General features: G+C 36.1%; 2 protein-coding genes across 3 annotated transcripts; one reads left to right on the forward strand and one right to left on the reverse strand.

Moving 5' to 3' along the window:
• Positions 1-930: 930 nt before the first annotated feature.
• LOC108989738 (copper methylamine oxidase-like) lies at positions 931-14,306 on the forward strand. Of its 2 annotated transcripts, none has more exons than XM_018963458.2 (12): positions 931-1,490; positions 2,111-2,220; positions 2,361-2,666; positions 3,367-3,479; positions 3,606-3,936; positions 4,020-4,235; positions 4,355-4,591; positions 4,911-5,096; positions 7,017-7,157; positions 13,004-13,272; positions 13,628-13,709; positions 13,891-14,306. In XM_018963458.2, the coding sequence occupies exons 1-12, from the start codon at positions 1,259-1,261 to the stop codon at positions 14,011-14,013; spliced, it is 2,346 nt and encodes a 781-aa protein (XP_018819003.1). In that variant the 5' UTR covers positions 931-1,258; the 3' UTR covers positions 14,014-14,306. The 2 variants fall into 2 exon arrangements, with proteins under 2 accessions (XP_018819003.1, XP_018819004.1); XM_018963459.2 differs by lacking the exon at positions 931-1,490 and adding an exon at positions 1,783-1,874.
• Positions 14,307-17,708: 3,402 nt separating this feature from the next.
• Positions 17,709-19,700, reverse strand: LOC108989717 (F-box protein At1g70590). The gene is given in 6 exon segments (XM_018963437.2): positions 17,709-17,852; positions 18,611-18,793; positions 18,996-19,099; positions 19,102-19,125; positions 19,249-19,319; positions 19,321-19,700. Coding segments are annotated over 6 exon segments (906 nt in total).
• Positions 19,701-21,973: the final 2,273 nt, after the last annotated feature.

Consider the following 21,973-nt stretch of genomic DNA (forward strand, 5'->3'; position numbering starts at 1 on the left):
GTTTCATGAGTGCGCCATTACTAGGAAACCACTACCATTATAATTAATTAATAAGAAAATCATTATTATCAAAGTGTAAAATAATCATGCTGTGTTAAAAAAGAATAAATATATAAAAACCATGCTTTATAATGCGAGGAGAGCTGTACACACTTTCTGCTGCGCATGCTCAGTATTTTTAAAATCCTTTCTTAATTCTATCCATTGTTTTTTAGCATGTACTATATTGTGAAAATCAAACTATTAAAAGACTTAATACTAAAATGAGAAGAAAGTATATTCCATTTATTATTTATCAATGTTTTTACTCATAATATCTTGAATTTGATGTATATATATCAAAATCTATCATTTCTTCCACACAAAAAATTGACACAAATCTTTGTCACATAAATTATGTTACATAAAAAAACGTTACAAATGTTTTTTTTTTTATATATATATAAGCATATGCTCCATTTAATAACTATATATATATATATTTTATGAGTAATATTCCATATTGTACTTCATTTCTATTTTTATTTAAAAAAGAAATTTAAAAATTGATGAATAATATCATCTCATCATGACGAGATGCAAACGGGATTGGAGTGTAGTAAGCAAATGTTTTCTATTTTTATATGTTGATATAATACAAGAAAAAAAAAAAAAAAAAGAGTAGATATGCAATAAATGTTAGATAAATTTGGGAATGGGTCCGCAAATCCTAATCCTTTTGATCGCTTGTTTGACGTCTCTGATAAATACTTGCTCCGATCATATCACCCTCAAACTTTTGTCTGGCATTTGACATGAAAACCAGATTAAATAAAAATAAAAAATAAATTGTTTTTATTTTTTATAATAAATAAAGTAATACAGTTTTAGAGCTTCATTAATTCATGTATATCTATATCATCTACCAAAAAAACAAAAGTAGAAGTGAAAGTGTGAAACCCGCTGCTTCTTCCTTCCATATAATTTCGTCTCTCACGCAAACCCCGTTTCGCCTTTTCTGTGTATAAATACAACCTCAACTGCAATCTGTGCATCTTCTCAGCAAACCCAGAAAAGCAGACACACGTTCAGCATTTCGATTCCATTCTCGTTCGTTTTCTACTTTTTCTTGTGATATTTCCGAGAAAGTGAGAGACAGAGTGAGAAAGTGAAGCGAGTGAACAACGTCGGGGTCTGTCTCTAGACATTGCTGTATGTCAGTAGAGTATTACAGTGACAATTACTACGGTGGATACGGTGAGCTCGCCAACCCTTTACAATGGCCACAACTCAGGAAAAAACGACGCCTTGTTGTGTTCACAATGACACTGCCAAGTCTTTACCACCTCAAGCTCCTCCTGCTCTGGTTCGAAAGCCCTCGGACGATTGGGCCGTCGCGGCGACCGACCCATCAGAGGATCCGAGCCGCAAGAGGTCGGCCGTGGCAACCATGATCCATTCCTTTGAGACCGTCACTGACTCCCCCACGACAAACGCTGCTTCCACCAAAGGTTTAGACAAGAAAGAAAATATATATTCTTCTGTTTACTTTTGAATAAGGTTTTGATGACCTTATAGCTTGATCTTAGTTTTGAACAGTGATTTTCTCTAAAATTTGTTTGGTTTCCTAGAAAATGGTGGAAAGAAGAAACATATGGACTCTTTAGAAAGAGGGGGGGCGTGTTAACGTAGTTATTCTTCTTTTGGATTCCAGGATCAACTAATGCAAGCGAAGTGGGGTCAAATGAGTGGACTTTTTGTCTTCTCGGGTACCATAATTTACACTTCTAACACTCACACTTTGTAATTTATTTTTATTCCCTTAATTTTCTAGGCAACCAAACACTAAAATAATAGGACTTGATCCCTGAGGAGTCAAATCTGATGCTTTTGAGGTCGTTCTGAATGTCGTTTTATTTTTTTAAAATATTTTAGATTCCTGAGTTGTCAAGCATTTTACGGATGCTTAATTATTCTGCTTTTAATTGTTGACTCAAGGAAAGTGGCATCTCAAAAAGTTCCAAACTTGATTGCCACCTACAAAAGGGCTTTTCTTCTTTGAGCAGTGCAAGATTGGAGAGTATTACTTTCACTCACGTTGCTTATGAATCTGATTTGTTTGCTTGCATAGGAATCCCAATCATGGTGAGGGCTCAAACCAGTCACCCTTTGGACCCTTTATCTACTGCTGAAATATCTGTGGCAGTGGCAACTGTTAGGGCAGCTGGAGAAACGCCTGAGGTAAATAGAATTTTTATTTTTGTTAATACTAATTATGCTTGAGATCATCAAATAACCCTGGAGTTCATTTTTACATGTTTTTCTAATAACTATTGATGTCTTTGTATTTGCTTGTATGTGATTTCACTACTTGCTTTTAGGTTAGGGATGGCATGCGCTTTTTTGAAGTAGCTTTGGTGGAACCAGATAAGAATGTTGTTGCCTTGGCAGATGCATATTTCTTTCCTCCTTTCCAGCCATCATTACTTCCCAAAACAAAAGGTGGGCCTGTAATTCCTAGTAAGCTTCCCCCAAGGCGAGCCAGGCTAGTTGTGTATAACAAAAAGTCGAATGAGACAAGCATATGGATTGTTCAACTGTCTGAAGTCCATGCAGCAACTCGAGGTGGTCATCATAGGGGAAAAGTTATTTGGTCCAAAGTTGTTCCGGATGTTCAGCCTCCCATGGTATATCATGTGCTACTGTATTTTTCACTCGAAGTTTGGCTGATAATTTCTAGTTGGTTATTAAGATTTAGTATTCGTCTCAAATGCAAATTGAAAATAATATCAATTGCTATACATTTCTATGGTACATTAAATGGCTCCACTGGAATTTGAGTGGTAATTTTAAGTAAGATCAGTCATCTTTATTGGGTCACTAAGAAAATTTGGACCATCACCTTAATGTAAATTTCATTTGAGATTAATATTTTTCTCGAGTATGAGATTAATATTTTCGTTATCAAATACCATGTGCTGTAATACACCATTGATTTGGTTGGATTATTAGCGGGTTTCTCATGTAAAACTACAAAGAAAATGTTCTATACTCCCTTCTTGAAAAATGAATTATTATGTATTTGGACAGAACATGATTTCAAGAGAGGATTTGAAGTAGGTTAAAAAGTTCATGCCATTACATGTTATCCCTTAGGAGTTACTCGAACGCCTCATCTTCCTCTCATAGATTTTGCTTGCTTATGATTTATCTTGTGTACAGATAATGTATGAAAAATGATCAGGTTTCTCTTTCATTGATTCTTAGATTTCATGCTTCAATTTTCTATCCCCTCCCCCATTAAGCATCATCAATTAATTCCATATTAATCAGTTCTTTATGTGTTCATCCAACATCGATGGTTCTTAGTTGATTCTAACATTACAGGATGCTGTTGAATATGCTGAATGTGAAGCTGTTGTGAAGGATTTTCCATTATTTAGGGAGGCGATGAAGAGAAGGGGTATTGAGGATATGGATCTTGTAATGGTTGATGCATGGTCAGTTATCATGATTATGTTCTTTTACATGGATTTTATGTGGGAACATGTTTTAAATGCATGAATTTATGAGCTATAAGTTTTTTGCACTCACTTTACTAGTTGGTGTGCTAACTCTTTTTACAGGTGTGCTGGATATCACAGTGATGCTGATGCTCCTAGTCGCAGGCTTGCTAAACCGCTTATCTTCTGTAGAACTGAGAGCGACTGTCCCATGGAAAATGGTTATGCTCGGCCGGTTGAAGGAATCCATGTACTTGTTGATATGCAAAACATGGTGGTTATTGAGTTTGAAGACCGTAAACTTGTTCCCTTGCCACCTGCTGACCCATTGAGAAACTACACTCCTGGAGAAACACGAGGAGGTGTTGATCGGAGTGATGTTAAACCTTTACAAATCATTCAGCCTGAGGGTCCAAGTTTTCGTGTCAATGGGCACTTTGTTCAATGGCAGAAGGTGCTTGTTCACTGAATTATGTTCTTGATTAGCATAAATTCAATACTTTGTATTGGTTTTCATTTTACTTATCTGGTTGGCAGTGGAATTTTCGTATTGGTTTCACTCCCAGGGAGGGTTTGGTAATTTACTCTGTTGCATATATTGATGGTAGTAGAGGTCGACGACCTGTGGCCCACAGGTTAAGTTTTGTTGAGATGGTGGTTCCTTATGGAGATCCGAATGAACCACATTACAGGAAGAATGCATTTGATGCTGGGGAAGATGGGCTTGGAAAAAATGCACATTCACTTAAGAAGGTCAGGATAGTTTTCTTGTGCCTGCTTATTTTCTGCCCTTTCCTTTGCAGGGTTGTTTAGAACTTGCAGTTTCATGTGGTTTAAAAGTGAATCTGTATGACATAATTTTAGCATTACAGGGTTGTGATTGTTTAGGGTATATCAAGTACTTTGATGCACACCTTACAAATTTCAATGGTGGTGTTGAAACAATTGAGAACTGTGTTTGCTTGCACGAAGAGGATCATGGGATTTTGTGGAAACATCAAGATTGGAGATCAGGTTTGGCAGAAGTTCGGCGGTCTAGAAGGCTGACTGTTTCTTTTATATGTACCGTGGCTAACTATGAGTATGGATTCTTCTGGCATTTTTATCAAGTAAGTTAGTCAACTCTCCCTAATCAAGTTGTGTATTAAATTTGATTGTGTTGCATTCATTGGCAGAATCACGATATTTTCATGTTAAAATACAGCTGTAACTCCTTTAAATTGTGACAAAATCTACTGTGGGCTGTATTGGGATTCAGTACCTTCACGGTGGCAGCATTTGGTTGTCCACCTTGTTCTTACTAAGTTGATATTGAGTTTGTTGCTACAGTGTGCTGCCACATTTTTTTTGGCTAGTCTTACGTTTTGATTGTGCTTTTTTGAAGCATGCAACTCATGATTAGTTCTGTCTACATTTCTTTTGTTATAGGATGGAAAGATTGAAGCTGAGGTTAAACTCACAGGAGTTCTTAGCTTAGGAGCACTGCAACCAGGGGAAACTCGAAAATATGGTACCACTATTGCTCCTGGCTTATATGCTCCCGTCCATCAACACTTTTTTGTAGCTCGTATGGACATGGCAGTGGATTGCAAGCCTGGTGAAGGGTTTAATCAGGTAGGTTTATGTATATGTTTGGTGTTTTATTCTGTTATACTTGATCATTTTGTTATATAACATGCAGTTTATAGCTAACCATCCTGTGATTATTTGTTGAACACTCTTTGAGGTTTTGATTGTTCTCTGCATGTTATTAAAACATTTATGATTAGTTCCTTCCTAGGCCTGGTCGTCTTGGGACTTGGGTGACATTTTGATATATTCGTAACTGTGATGTGGCATATATATCTTCTTAGTTGAACATTCATGATGAGGTCCTCTCCACTTGAGTAGTGTTTTGATGGATAGTGTAGTCTTGAATCATTTGAGGTCCAGGGTTTTGTTTGTGATTCGTTTTTTAATAATAATATTATGTAAATTATCATTGTTGTTTCACCTTGCTACCTAACCTAATATTGCTAGATTAGATTGTGTCCTCATTATGCAAGCGTATGTTGAGTCATATGTTGGATGCACAATAGATTGACTTAGGTTGTGTTTGGGTAGTGAGGTGATCTCAAATATTTTGTAAATAGTAGTAAAACAGTAATGCGTTTGGGTAGTGCGGTGATCTTAGATATTCTGTAAATAGTAGTGAAAAAGTAATTAAAAAATAATGATAGAATAGTGAATAGTAGTGAACAATAGTGAAAAGTAATAATAAAATAATGAATACTCCACTAGCCAAACTAGCCCTTAGGCTATACTAGTAATTACAGAAAGCCTTATTGTGACTATGACTTTTAGGTTATCATTTAGATATGATCCATCACTTGGTAGTAACAATTTGTATCAGTGCCAATCTGCACTTAGGGTGTTACTGTTCAACGTGGGTTCCTATGAGAAGGATATCAAATATCTAAGCTAGGGAAATCGTGGTATCTCAAATTATGTGGTGTGAGAGCATTGTGTGGGTGTGTAGTCCAACACCAAATGTGTGCCGGTTAGGTTGATTTGGGTTATATAAGTGATTATGGGGAGTTTAAATGTGATTAGTCCTTTTAGGGTATTGCACATATGTGGTAGTGCATTATGGGGTTGTGGCAGAACCTATCCTTAGCATTAATGTTCTCTAGATGCTTTATGGTTCAATCTAATCACTTGATGTAGTGACCCAAGGAAAGCCCAAGACATATCTGGGCTATTCTCCATCCCTAAACGTTGGAACTGTTAAAAAGAACTTCTCCCTTCTGAACATTGTGACATTCCAGTCACCACCCTCTCATACTAAATCTGGGACATTACAGTTAACATGGCTTGGAGAGCTTATCAAAAAAGAAAAAAAAAACATGGCTTGAAATACAATTTATATCCTAGTCTTGAGGTGACTTGATGTGTTTCAGAACCTTCAAAATCACATATGCCCCTTCTCAGAGTTGGGGAAGGGTATGGTGATATTGTGTAAAGTCCGCAGAATTGCTGTGGTCATGAGAGCTTAGCCTGCTTGTATCAGGGTTTTGGAGCTTTCAGTCTATTTAAATTTATCACTCTGGTAAATTCACAGATGTACTGAAATAAGCTTTTGATATGTTGCCAAAAGATGAAAGAAGTGAGGATTTTTCTTTTTGGTGATAAGGTCCTACATAACTATGTTTTGTTTGATCATCCCAAAATGCTCTGTATGGGTGCTTTTATGTTATATCTATTTATTTATTTTTGTTGCTCTTATAAGGACTAATAATATGTGTGGTCATTTCAAAAAGATAAATTCTATTTGTAAGCTGGTGTGTAAAGCACAACTTCCATGCTGTCGACATGACAAAACTTGATTTGCAAGAGAAATTTAAAATTCAAATCTCTTACAAATTAAATCCTGCCATGTCAATAGTGTAAAGAGCGTGTTCTCCACACCGGCTTATAAGTAGAAGTACTCTTTCAAAAAATCATTTTCAGATTTGGCCCTATGATGATTAATAGTTTTGAATCTTTTCCTTTTAGGTTGTTGAGGTGAATGTTAAAATCAAAGAGCCAGGAAAAAATAATGTTCATAATAATGCGTTCTATGCTGAAGAAGAACTGCTGAGATCTGAACTACAAGCAATGCGAGATTGTAATACTTTATCTGCTCGTCACTGGATTGTAAGATTGCTTCTCCTTGCTGAAATTTGTCTTGACTTGTCTGTAACCTCGCTGGTTTTGGATTTGCTTTGATATTTCAAATGCAACGGATGTTATTTGTCAATATTGTTGTTTTTGATTGTCACTAGTGTGAAATCTCGGTGTAGCCTGCATATAATCCTTAATCCTCTTTAGTTGTTGTAGAAATTAACAGTCACTGGGTGTTCCCTTTTTTATTTAATTTAATTTTTTTTTTAATTGAAAATGAACTTCATTAACAGACATCAACCTTACAACTGTCTCTCAGTCCAAAGGACTTGAGAAATTACATCAGGGAAAGATCCCCACCACAAGCTAATGTCATTGACATTCCAAGCAAGTCTTGCAAGCCTATCGCAGCTTCATTACATGTCGAACTTCACATCCTTCCTACATGTCGAACTTCACAGCTGCGGAATCTTGCCATCAACTCCTTTGCATCCTTTATGACATTGCCTAACATAGACATGGATGTCTCAGGCTATTGCAGCTCCTTTACCATGATCAGAGAGTCACATTCAATTATGAGGTTGTTGATTCCCAAGTGAAAACTAAGCTGAAGGCCCCTGAGTATCGCCAGCATCTCAATTCTTGCTGCATCACTAACATTCTGCTCTCTCTTGCTAGTTGTCATAAGTACCTCACCCTTACAATCTCTAAGAATTGCTCCAATACCTGCACTGTGATGTGTTGGTAACATGGCTCCATCAACATTTAATTTAAACACCCCTGGAGATGGATGTTCCCATCTGCAATAGTGTCTCACTGCTTTAAGGTTTCCCTTTGGATTATTTAAACACCTTCTGCACTGCCAGAGCATGCCCAACAACTTGTTCAGGATGTAAGCACTTGTTCTCGAAAGTCATTATGTTTCTTCTGTTCCAGCAGGTCCAAGATATCAGAAAGAAAAGTTCAATATCATCTTGAAAATGTCCATTATTTTCAGGGGCCCAAATTAACTTATCAATTGATGTACCGGGGCTGAGAATCAATTTCAGCACCTCATTAGCAGCATCTGTAGGTAACACTGATCTCACCTTCTCCACCTTCCACCACTTGGTATGATGATCAATTAGACTGTCCATAGTTGCATTATTATTGTCTCTAATTTCCTCTTCTCGCACATTGTTGGCTAGATTAACATAACCAGGAATCCAATGATCCCTCCATATATTAATGGACTTACCCTCACCTACCCTTCATCTACACCCCAGTGCCAGAAACTTTTTGACTGCCCATATTCCTTTTTTTTTTTTTTTTGATAAGTGCTTCCCATATTCATTTCCACACAAAGGAGGGATTATAGCCCAACTTGGCATCCAAGAACTGAACTCTTGGAAAGTTACTTAGCTTTAAAAACTTGGTGGAGCAAAGTAGAAGTTTCTTGCATAATCCTCGACCCCTGCTTAGCTAAGAGAGCATCATTGAAAGTTCTAAGATCCTTAAAACCCATTCCCCCAGCCTGTTTGGTCTCACACATTTTGGCCCAACTAATCCAATGAATTTTATGTTGTTCTTTTTTTCTGACCCTACCAAAATCTTGCCATCATTTGTTTTAAGTTTATGACACAAGCTGTCAGGGAGTTTGAAACAGCTCAGAGAATAAATAGGGATTGAGAGAGCTACAAGCTTGATAAGAACCTCTTTTCCACCCAGGGATAACATCTTCACCTTCCATTTTTGCAACTTCTTCCACACTCTATGCTTGATATCAGAGAAGGCTTTATTCTTTGATCTACCAACCAAGGGAGGTAAGCCTAAATACTTCTCATATTGTAACAACTGCTGCACCCCCCAGAATGACATTATCTCCTCTTACTTTACAGCATCCACATTCCTGCTAAAAACTATTGCAGTCTTCTCCCTATTAACTTTCTGCCCTGAAGCCTCTTCATATCTGTCCAGGAATTGTTGAATCCGAGTGTTTTCTTCAATAATAGCCTTACAGAACATAATACTATCATCAACAAATAGAAGATGTGAAATCTTAGGAGCTCCTTTGCATATTTGGATTGCAGATAATTGTCTCTCTTTCAGCTTGGTGAAGTAAAGTGATAAGACCTTCTTTGCACAACAGGAAAAGGTAAGGAGACAAGGGGTCCCCTTGTCTGATACCTCTTGAAGGTATAATAGGATCTTTAGGCTCACCATTTATCAATACTGAAAATGTGACAGACTTGATACACATCATCATAAGTGCAATCCATTCAGCTTGAAATCCCATCTTGCCCATAACAGTCTCTAAGTAGCCCCATTCAACACGGTCATAAACCTTGCTCATGTCCAACTTCATGGACATGTATCCATCCTTGCCTACCTTAAGAAGTGAATCATTTCATATGCTACCAGTACATTATCAATAATGAGGCGCCTTGATACAAAGGCACTTTGGGATCTAGATATAATTTCATTAAGGACAAGCTGGAGCTTATTAGCTAACACCTTAGAAATCGGTTTATACATAAGTCATAACATTACACAAGCTTATAGGCCTAAACTCTGTAATTTTCTCAGGCTTCCTTCTTTTTGGAATCAACGTAATAAAAGTGTAGTTAAGAGTAGAGGGAAGAGTAATACTTTGCAATGCCTGAAGCATAGCATTAGTGACAGCATCACCAACAATGTGCCAGTATTGTTGGAAAAAAATAGGTGCCATTCTATCAGGTCCTGCGGCCTTAGTAGGATGCATCTGGTCAAGTGCAGCTTTCACTTCTTCTTTCTTGAACTCCTTCAACAGCTCCTTGTTCATATCATCAGTGACTCTTCCAGAAAAACCCTCTAGAAAATCCATGTTACAGGTTTGATTAGTAGCAGTAAACAAAGACTGAAAGTAATTTAAAATCACTTGATCCCTTGCTTATTCAAACTGCCAAATTCCATCCTCATCCTTCAAGCATTTAATCCAATTTTTACTTCTCCTTTGGGAAGCTTTATGATGGAAAAATTTAGTATTACGATCACCCGTTTTTAGCCAAAGTGCTTTAGACTTTTGTTTCCAAAGGATTTCTTCCCTTTCTAACCAACATTGGAGATTATCACGAGCAGTCTAATGAGCCTCCCTTCTAGTACAAAGTGGATCACTAGTTTGAATTTGTTGAACTTGATCTTGAGCCTACTTGATTTTTTTGTGAACCAAGCCAAATTTTTGTTTATTCCATGCTTCCAATCTCTGGCTATAGCTTGCAATTCTAGTAACAACATTGTGCATAGACAGTCCTTCATGCCCCACCTGCCATGATCTAGCAATCACACCTTCACACTCTTCATCTTCCACCCACATAGCTTCAAATCCGAAATATTTTTTCTTGCTTCTGAATATTTCATCTCTCTCAAACAGAATAATTGGTAAATGGTCAAAATGAGCAACCGTTCCATGTAAAACTCGAGCAGAAGGAAATGTATTACACCAACTCTCATTTGCCAAAAATCTATCAAGCCTTTCACTAATACTATTCTGCCTTCCCCTCCTGTTGCACCATGTGAACTTAGGGTAGGGCCCTCATAGCCAAGGTCACTAAGAAGGCAGTCATCTAATAGCTTTTTGAATTCCCTCAGCCTTACTCTTCCTCCCAGTTTTTCCTGTCTACACAGTATCTCATTAAAGTCTCCAAAAACCAACCATGCTTGATCCCCTTCTCCCTTAAGTGATCTGATAAGGTTCCAAGTTTCTCATCTTCTCTCAGTTTCATGATTCCTATAAACACCAGTTAAATGCCACTCCATGCCACTGTCAGTATCACAAACCATATCATCTATATGGTGTTTAGAGAAGCTTTTAATACTTAGTTGGATTTCTTGCTTTCACAATAGAGCAAGACCACCACTTTTCCCTTCACTAGCCACTGCAAAACAGCATTCAAGACCCATTTTGAATTTCATTTGCTTCACAGGTAATTTTGTTTCCTGAATAAACAACACTGGAAACTTCCTTCCTGACTAAGTGCTTGAACTCCCTGTGGGTTCCCAAGCCCACAGGAGTTCCAACTTATGGTTTTCATGGCTCTTGCGGGGGTTGATCAACGGCCTACACCGTTTGTGATTGTAAATTTTTTTATTCCTTTAATTCAACTTTTTGTGTTTTCCTTCCTCTTTGTCCCTCTGTTGGCTCAGAGCAATACAATTTTCTCTTCCCCTTCAAATTCTGCTGCACTGGAATCACATCATTTGTGTCTTGTGTATTTGCCTTCAAACGTTGCCATTTCCTCCCATTTTTGTTCCTCGTGGGCTTGATGAATTGGGCTAGTGGGCCTTCCTCAACAGCCCTATCAAACCTCTCTGCATGTTCACCCTTAAGAGTTTACGTGCATTTCCATTTTCTGCATGCACTCTTAACTGATCTTTCTTCAATATGTTAGCATGTAACGTATTTCCACCATGTAACGTATTTCCACCTTCCATACTCATCTCATTTTCTTCAATCACCGTAATAATGTGGCTAGCATCATTCATGAGATTATTGGATATCACCTGCTCTTCCGTTATCTCCTTCTACTCTTGCTCATTAGTCAACTTTCCATCCATAATATTCTCCCTAGAAATCAAGTCCTGGGAATCCTGCATAAAAGATTTACTCATTGAATCTTCCCCGACTCCTGCCGTGAATTCAACAGTCCTCCAATCTGACTCTGTCGATCGGACCGGCGAGGAGTTCTGGCCAACATTACCCTTCTGCACCTTGTGTTCTCTTCCCTGCCCCATCGCATCCCTATACGTAACCATGGACCAAATGGTAGGTGATCATCCTGTTGTATGTCCTGCTGTGTGTGCTGCATGTTACATTCTTTGTGGTTATGGCCTAGCCTCCCACATGTATAGCAGAAGTTAGGCAAACGTTCATACACAAATCTAATCCAACAGGAACCATACATCCCCAGATTGATCTTTATACCATGCATGAGAGGTTGGGTTATATCCATCTTCACTCTGATCCACAGATATTCCCCCCCGGCAACATCACCCTGTTCTACATCCACTTCCTCCATAATTCCAATAACACTTTCAATCAATCTCCCCACCCGTTCATTCATGGCATGCAGTGGCATTTCATATAGTCTTACCAAAAGGAGGTTTCTTCAATACGAAACTCTGTAACTTGTAACTCACCTTCCATTGATTTCAGCAATACAAGGTTCCTATTGAATGAGCATGGCCCTTCTTTGATGACACGCTGTTTATCTCTATCATCTTCAAATTCAACCAGCATTAATTTGGATCCCAACTCCTTGAATGCGAGTTTTCTAACAGGTTTCCAAACTTTCTTCATCATATTCTTGAAGGCTTCTTGGTTGTAATATCGATCAGTAAGAAGGGATACAATTAAACATTTCTCCCCACGTGCAATCGTAGGCTCAGTGATGGTTGAATCCACCGACAGTTCCCCTTTTTCCTTCTCAGACGAGGACATGTTTTTGTATAAAGTTTCCAATTCGTTAGCCATTAGCACCAATAAAAAGCAAGGCATGTACTAAGACTGGAGGGGGCCTCTACAGAGAGAGGACAAAATAACTCTTCTCGTTTTCGTGTGACGCAGTGGGTGGGGTGTTCCAATTTCTAGATGTTGAATTTTATGTTGTTTCCATGATTTCATGCACATATCTTGCAATTGCTTTGATAATTTGTAAACATATGTCAGTAAATCCCTAACTGGTATGCAATCATGTGTCAATAATTTTGTAACTGTTGAAGGGGTAGATTTGATAATTTGTTTGGTATTTTGCTTTTCAATTCTTTTTCTTTAGCAGGGAGTTGCTTAAGTTGGAGGACATGCCAATGTAACATTTATTCAGTAGATTAATTGCTTTAATGATGCATTGGAGTATTTAATGTAGGTCAGGAACACAAGAAATGTTAACCGGACTGGACAGCTGACAGGGTACAAACTTGTACCTGGTTCGAACTGTTTACCATTAGCTGGCTCTGAGGCAAAATTTCTTAGGAGAGCCGCATTCCTGAAGCATAATCTTTGGGTGACTCCTTATGCACGTGAGGAAATGTATCCTGGAGGAGAGTTTCCCAATCAAAATCCACGTGTTGGGGAAGGACTGGCTACTTGGGTTAAGCAAAATCGATCACTGGAAGAAGCTGATATAGTTCTTTGGTTAGTTTTATTCTCTTTGCTTTACTAATGAGATATTACAGTAAACTCGGGATTGTGTGTGCATGTTTATTTTCAGAATTGTGCTCTATATGCTATGTATATGTAATCCACATCCATATATTGCGTCTGATGTAAATTCTATATTGATTTTTAATGTGATTATATTAAATTTAACATGTAGTCTTGGACGTGGTTCAAGCCCAAACTTAAGCTCACAGTGAAATAAAGGCTTTTGTTTGTATGAACCAAAAATCTAGTGAAGGGATCTAAACTTTCCTGGGAAAATGATCTAATCTTGTTTGTATGCATGTAATTTTCACTTGCTGAATTTGGTTGTATTGTCAAATCATTGCAGGTATGTATTTGGAATCACACACATTCCTCGGTTGGAAGACTGGCCTGTTATGCCAGTGGAACGCATTGGTTTTATGCTTATGGTATTACTCGTCCTATCCACATCTCTCTATCTCTATTACTCCTCGTGCCTATTTTGCTTCCAACATTTATTATCACACTATTACTCGGAAACAGGCCTTGTGTGAGAATGCATACGTTGTTTGCACTTATTATCAGGATCGATTGTCTAAATCCAATTCTTTCATGTCGTTTGTAATGCAGCCGCATGGGTTCTTTAACTGCTCGCCAGCAGTGGATGTCCCTCCGAGTGCTGGTGATGTGGAAGTCAAGGACAATGTGATAGCAGTAAAGCCTATCCAGAATGGACTGATAGCTAAGCTTTGAAAGGAATGTTAAGCAGCATTTTGGTGCTGTTAATCTATTAAAAATAAGGTTACTTTGCTTTCTAATAATGTGTATCTGGACGCGGTTTTTCAAATAATATAGGTCGCATGGAGGCATGTCTGGCCTTTGTTATGGATAGTATCCATAGTGATGACATTTTTATTAAGGGACGTGTTGTATTTTACTCACTCAAACAAGGGGCAATACTTCGAAATAATCTGATCTCTAGGTGTTTGTGTAGAGAGTTGGTAATGATTGGTGTTAGTGGGCGTGGCCATTTGTTTTGAAGGTGTGATATTTGACCAGGAAATGACTTGAAAAGGTTGTTTCACTTTCACATGCATGCTAGTCCACAGGTGAGGTTGGGACATGTCATGAACATTTCTCATGCATCCCCTGTGGGTGATGCAATCGTCGCTCCCGTGATTGCAGTCCAAACTGTGGAATTTCAACTTTCTACGTACGGTAGCTTGGGTTTAAGAAATAATCGGTTGGATTGGACCGGACTGAATCGGTGGGCTCGGTTCGGTTTGTAATCGGTCTAGTGGGATATCAATTTTTAAAAATGAAAATCAGTCTTAAATCGGTACGGTATCCATTTTTATATTTTGAAAATTAGTTTAAAATGAAATAGACTGGTATATATATATTTTTAATTTTTTATATTATATATAATTTTTATATTATTATTATTATATTCTATGCTACATTTTAAATTAATATAACATGAAATTTTAATTTATTATTCAAATCTATTAATCTTATAACATAAAATTAATATACTAGTATAATTAGACGCTAATTATATTATTTTAATCTTATTATTCAAGTTTATTAATCTCACTAATAAGTTAGATATTATTTATATTATACTATTATAATTGAACATTAAAGAATTAGTACTTGTTAATAATAAATTCTAAATTCTCACAAGTTTAGTATTAAAAAAATTATAATATTAAACATATATAATGTCACATGTGTAAATGGTAAACTAGAAAATTGGGCCGGACTAGACCGAAACCGGAAAAATTGAAAGTTTTGATTTTGGTGATAAATCAGTCTGTATCAGTTCTTAAATTTTCAAAATCGGTATATATCGGTTCGGTTCTAAAATCTCTTTAAAACTGGATCGAATCGGATTGGTTATACCCCTAACGGTAACAGTTGTACTTTCTAGTTACGGTAAGACACAGAAGAAAAAATATGAGAGAGAAAAGAGTACGGTAGGCTATTAATTTTAGAAAAATGTTAAATTTTCTAAAAATATTTTATAAAATTAAATTTATAAATTGATATGATTTGATAAAATATGTTAAATTATAAATAAAAAATTTAAAATAAAATAAATAGGCCAAAGGCCTTTGGTTTGGTTGGTATAGGCGTGTAACCAGTCCAGTCCGGTCCGGTTTTGGATAAAATTTAGGACCGAACCGGTATGTACCGGTTTTATATTTTTCAAAACCGATTACGCACCGGTTACCCTCATAAACCGATACTTCCGGTTTTACCGATTTCCGGTCTGGTCCGGTTTTCCGGTTTTTTTAAAATTTAAATTTCACAATTTATCATTAAAAATTTGTTTATAAAAAAAAAAATTGATTTAAAAAAAATTGTTTTATACTTTTATTAATATATTAGACTATATAATAGTATTAATATTAGACTATTGGTATAGTTATAAGTTATATATTAGTATTAGTTATAAACTTTTAGTGATTTAATATTAACATTTTATTAAATAATTTATAAATTATAATAAGAAATTATTTCATATATGAATATATATGTTATATATAAAATTTCACATAAAAATTTATAATTATACATTATATATAAAACTTATATATATTAATATTTAATATATAAAAAATATTTTGTATAAAACTTATATATAAAAATATTATTTTTTTTTATTTTTTTTAATCAACCGGTTCAGTCTAAAAAATTCCGGAACCTGAACAGGACTGGAACCGACCGGTTTTTACGTTTTAAAAACTGGTTCCGGACTGGACCGGTTCAAAACCGGTAAAACCGGTCCGGTTCGGTCCGATTTTCTGATTTTTCGGTTTGAGTTTACACCCCTAAGTTGGTATAATCCCAACTTTCAAAATAAAAATTTAGAGTTTGATATTTTTTTTCTTAAATAATATAATAATAATAAAAAATTACGTGTTTATTTTTGAGAGATTGCTTTGTTGGATGAAAGCAGTTTTCTTAAAACACATCTTCCTAAGTGCATCATTACATGCACTCTTCAAACATCCAGCTATGACATTTACACTGACTGTGCGTGCGCAGACGGGGATATCCCACAAGGATTAGTCACATAGCTTTATTTAGTTACATAGATAACATAAAAGTTAAATAATTTTTTAATATAAATTTATTTTAAAATTTAAAAAAATTAAATTATTCTTTATATTTTTATTTAGGAGTTTGAAAAATTTTAAATGATGAGATGAGAAAACAAACAAAGCCCAGATATTCCATCCTACACTACTAGAAATGTGAAACAACGTTAATTCTATGCTCCACTGCCAAAAAATGAGGATGAAAAAGAGAATGAAAAACTGGAGACAATATAGCAAGTAATTTTCTCTCATTCGAGTTATGTACAATAATATAAGAGTAATGCTACATACAGTCGTGGAGTGCGCAATTGCCGTGCAATCGTTTTGAAAATGAGTGTAGTTTACTATTAAAAAATTAATTTCCTTTTATGTGAGTCTCATATTCATTTACTTTTTTCAAAGCGGTTGTACGACGCTTGCACACTCACGATGACAAATATCATCTTTCATAATATAACGATTACAGTTGGCGCTGAACTTTGAAATTGAGAGAGAAAAAACACATTTGAGGAAATCATTTCTTGCCCTGCTGAATCTCCATAATCATCATATCCTGATCATAGGTGAAAAAAACTAGATGGTGAATTGCCAAGTGAAATGAAGTAGTTCAATTTTACTTTTAGTGGATGAGCTGACCTTTAGGGGGCGATTCACTGGTCGTTAGCACAATTTTATTTACTGCAAACAATTACTAATTACTATCAACAGTTCCTCTGATACATCAGATTACCGTCTAAAACAATCCCATGCACCTGCCAACCATGTTTAGAAGATAGAACGGGTAACATGTCCCACAATGATGCTAGTGAGAACTCAAACAAGACAATTGGTTAGTTTCTCACTCTCCCGATTTAGCAATCTCAAATTGTGAAATTCCAAATACAATACAACTAGGCTAGTTTGGTTACACAAAACTAAACTATCTCATCTTATATAATTATTACAACTTTCTCAAACTCTCACTCAAAATATAATAAGCAATTCAACTTTTTTAAATCTCAAAATAAAAATAATATTATAACAATATTTTATTCAACTTTTAACAAAGCATCTCATCTTATCTCATCTAAACTGCATAACCAAACGAGGCCTAAATGCTTAATTAGAATTGTACTTTCACAATTTCACTATGAAAAACAAACAACAGGAAAGGATACTCGAGATGAGAGAAATAATGGATGTATGTTCTTGACGTGTACCTTGAACAACTACCATCTCTTAAAAAAAAGAAGAGGACAACAGAAAAATGTTCCCTAATGGAAAGGATCGGAGAATGTAGAACTACTATACAAACCATTTCAGATACAACTTTATTGCTCAGCAAGATGAAAGCAAAGCACGCTAATTGTCAGCAAGAAACATGACACGATCGGGTGAATTTGCTGACAGTTGTTGGAGAATTACGTTCTTGACAGGAGCTGCTGCTCTTTCATCGGCATGGGTGACAAGTTCCAAGTACACTTCAGCTTTCATCATCTCCCCTTCCTGCCCAATTGTTACTATTAGAACCTCCAAGACGTTGAACAAATTATTCTATTAATACAAATTTTCCATTTGTTTGATAAACAAGAAAAATAAAACCCCTGCACTAGCAAATGCCATTTTGGAAAAATTGGAGCATCATCAAACTGTAAGTCTTTAAAGGTTATTGATCACAATGCGAGTCACAAAAAGGAGGCAAATTGCTGTCTTTCCTAATTATTATCTGAGAAATTGAGAAGACAGTGAATGTGAAGAATCACATCTTGTAGGATTTGTAGCTCTTTAAATTTGTTATTTTTAATAGGTAGCTCTTTAAATTTGTTTGCATTAGACTCTCCTAATATTAACCTGGGGGAAGTCTCTGTTTCAGAATGCAAGCATGAATACCAGCGGATGACATGAATGTTGATGTTGTAGATTCTACATCTAAGGTTTGGGCCCGTTTACATTAGATTCTCCCAATCTTGCACATAGAACTGGTAAATATTCTAAGAATTAGAGTCGCCTGGAAAAGAGGAAATGTAGAAATAAATGCAAGGATGGCGGGAGTGTTGAGCCAAGTTTAGAACTTGTGAATTGTACAACCAAGCTTCATGCTTAAACATATTATGGTCTCCCAATTTTGTCCATTCTGCTCTCTTTTATATTCGACCTTTCATTGTGATAACATTGATGTAAGAAACCATTTTATTTTATTTTATTTTATTTTATATATAAGTAATTTCATAAGAGAAACTTAGTAGTAAAGATATGTTGCATACAAAAAAGAGAGCCAATCCGTGCTCTAATTGAGCCTTAGTGTGACTGCAATCAGCTGCCCGCTTCATCCATTTCCTTGCATGTCGGTGACTGTGCACTAAGCCTTCACCGAATGAGTAGCACAACGAGATGTTGCACATGGCACGCACGTACCCACTTTCAGCGGCTTTTAGATACCATCTAGCCTGTTCTAGGATTACAAAAATAATAATAATCAGAATTAAACTCTTGCATTTGCAGCACCAACGAAGGAATATAAAGTGTACCACTATAAGCAAACAATCACATTTCGTATTAGTAAACACGGAGGGCTACACCAATTTGACAAGCAAAATGAGAGTTCGCTACAAATGATGAACAATATGAGCAAGGGAAAGAATTGCATACGACCTCTTGTATATTGGGATCCCTCCCATGACCCTGATGCAGACAAAGTGCAAATTGGTACTGAGCACGGGTATGGTCAGCGAGGGAAGCTTTATATAGCCAAGAGCTTCCTTAGTATTTGGAGATTCCGCTACATACGTGATAATTTCCATAAGCAGGAGATTGTAAAAAGACGAAGGATAATGTATTAAATTATCAACGTCAGAGATCCAGAAACTCCCAAATAAAAATGGTTATTGATTATTACAAATACCTTGCAAATAAGAAATAGCCAAATTGCATTGTCCAGCTGGGTCGCCAAGAGCCACTGCTTTGTGGTACACGAGCCGCGCCTTTGAGGAAGGAGTCGAGAGCCTTGTGCAGATTTGGGCGAACCCCACCATGATCGTGCTTGAACCGCTTCCCCTAGCGGAAGAACATCATAACCTCCCTCAGAGGCTGGAGAGCCTCGCACCACGACTTGCACACCAGTGACGCCGATCGCAGGTTTTGGAGGCTGAACGAGCCTGCGATCTTCGCTACGACGTCGTACAGTAGGGCAGAGAAATCGTGCACTTGCTCCAACGGTTTGGAGCAGAACGGAATCTGCCGGCTCGAAGATGGAATTGATATGTTTCTGTTCTTTGAACCGTTGATTTTTGATAATGGAAGGGATGAGAAACGAGAGCCATCGGATCTACCCGGCCAAGTTGGCTGTAGCTTCATTTTTTATTCTCCAGCAACGTCGACTTCTGAGGATGTCTGCGAAATGTGGCTCTGACACTAGAGAGAGTACATTAGTTGGATTCACCACTTCAGCAGGTCGCCACAAGACTTCGAAAGACAATGTCGTTTCCTACCTTCTTTAAAATCAAATTAAAACAAAAAACATGATCGAAAAAAACTACTTTGCCTTCTAATTGTACCGCTCAACTTGACCGTTTGCTAAATATATATATATATTTTATTTAGGGGATTAAGAAAGTAATTTTCAATGTATTGAGATATATTTTTTTATTTTTTAAAAATATTTAAATATATTAAAAAAATGTGAAAAAAATTAAAAAATTAAAAAAAAAAGATGTCAACTTGAGCAGGCTACTCTGAGCGTAGAGTAGACCGACTCAACATGATATTGATGGTGGTTTTGTAAAAATAAAATTTATTTTTAATTTAAAACAAACAAACGTGATATTATCGTGATTGTATTGATTGATGTAAATAAATTGTTAAATTATCGACAAAAAAGGCCTCTCAAAATTGCTTTTGATTTTTAAAAGAAGTTTTTGAGAGGAAGAATTGGTGTGTTTGCTCCTTCAATTGGTGAAACTTGAGTCATTTATTAATAAAGTTATTTACGAACACAAAATTATGGTTGATTATTAAATAATACAATTTATATAATGCGTGTTTGAAATCGCATAAGCTCATATAAGATCAAATAAATTAATATTTAGTATTTTTTATAGTATATCTTTAATTTTACAATGGGAATATCTTAAATATTTAAAAAATTAAGAATAAATCATGTTCCTAATACCATTCGTGTTGCTTGAATCTTATGAATATTTATTTGTGAAAATTGTAGATAAAGTTATAAGATATTATATAAATGATCTAAAAAAAAAAAAATTTAATTCCTTTAAAATAAAAATGAAAAAAAAGAGACTTAACTATTCACTATTTACTCAAACTTAATTTGTTTACGTCTCTTGGTATACTCATGAACAATTGATATGGAGGTTGATTAGAACCCTTTTTGTGTTGTGTTGTCACCATATAAGGAGAGGTAGAGGGATAACTTGCTTTTTATTTATCTTTCTTATATTTTGCTCTAAGAATTCATTAAAAACTAACTCATTGTATTATAACCTCTTAGACATGCGCAACTTGGTGAAGTAGGTTACTTTTCTTAATTGGTAAGATAATAATTTTATTAAAATAAAAGGAGTTACAAATTATAATCAATGGAAATGGGGTCTCTCAACAATTACAACATCAATTCCTCTTTGGAACGGTTCGGTTGTTCCTAGGTGTTTAACAGCCCCCAATAAAAATAAGTCACGTATGAAATTGTACACTATATGTAATGAATATGCTCTCATATGATAAAACCAACGGAAGCCTAAAATCCTTTTGAGAAGAGAAACGCTGACCCTCCTTCGAACTTTACTGTGAACTTTGGGAAGAACCCGAACCACCGTTGCACGAAACCAAGCCTGTTGCCACCACAGCCGGATAACACCGTCGCACCCACCAAGCTCAGTCTCCCTCAACAAGTTCCGTCGCCCATCACAGCCTTTGCCCACCATAGCAGTCGTCATCGTCATTGACAGTGGTTGCCGTCATCTCCTCTACCACTTCATGGTTTGATTTTTGCACTAATTTTTGCATTGATTTTTTTTTAAAAAAAATTCCTCTCTACAAACCATTTAGTTTCCTGAGGAAATATGTTGTTCATATATTGGATACGCCTCTGACTATTGAGGATACCTCTTGCATGTATAAGCACAATAATGGCTTCTACATGGGTTGGTCATTTTAAGTGAGTGAGCAACTAGGAAATTCATGGAACCTTGCAAGTTTTAGAACATTTTAATAGGGGTAATGTAGAATGATGCTAGCATTGATTTGTACTGGTTTTAACAAGGGTAATTTGTATTGATTTGTGCACTGATGTATGATTTTTCCACTCATATGGGTCGGTCATTTAGGATTTGTGGGTATTTTTTTTTGTATATATTTTAATGGCACTAATTAGAAATGTAAAAAATTTCATGGCTAAAATGACAGAATATAGAATGGATTTTCTTGAATTCTACGAATTTCTTGGCAAGTTAGAATGTGCTAGTTAGTAGATAGGCACATAAGTTTTTAGAGCATCATGTGTACATGGGGCCGATTGATTCACACATGCTTTTTCCTCAAGTATGTTTGTATAGATTTGAATTTTTTTATGTAAATTATAGAATATAGCCACGGAAATTAGATTTTCTAGG

The sequence above is a fragment of the Juglans regia genome, chromosome 13, assembly GCF_001411555.2.
Source record: "Juglans regia cultivar Chandler chromosome 13, Walnut 2.0, whole genome shotgun sequence".
NCBI classification, from domain to species: Eukaryota; Viridiplantae; Streptophyta; class Magnoliopsida; order Fagales; family Juglandaceae; genus Juglans; species Juglans regia.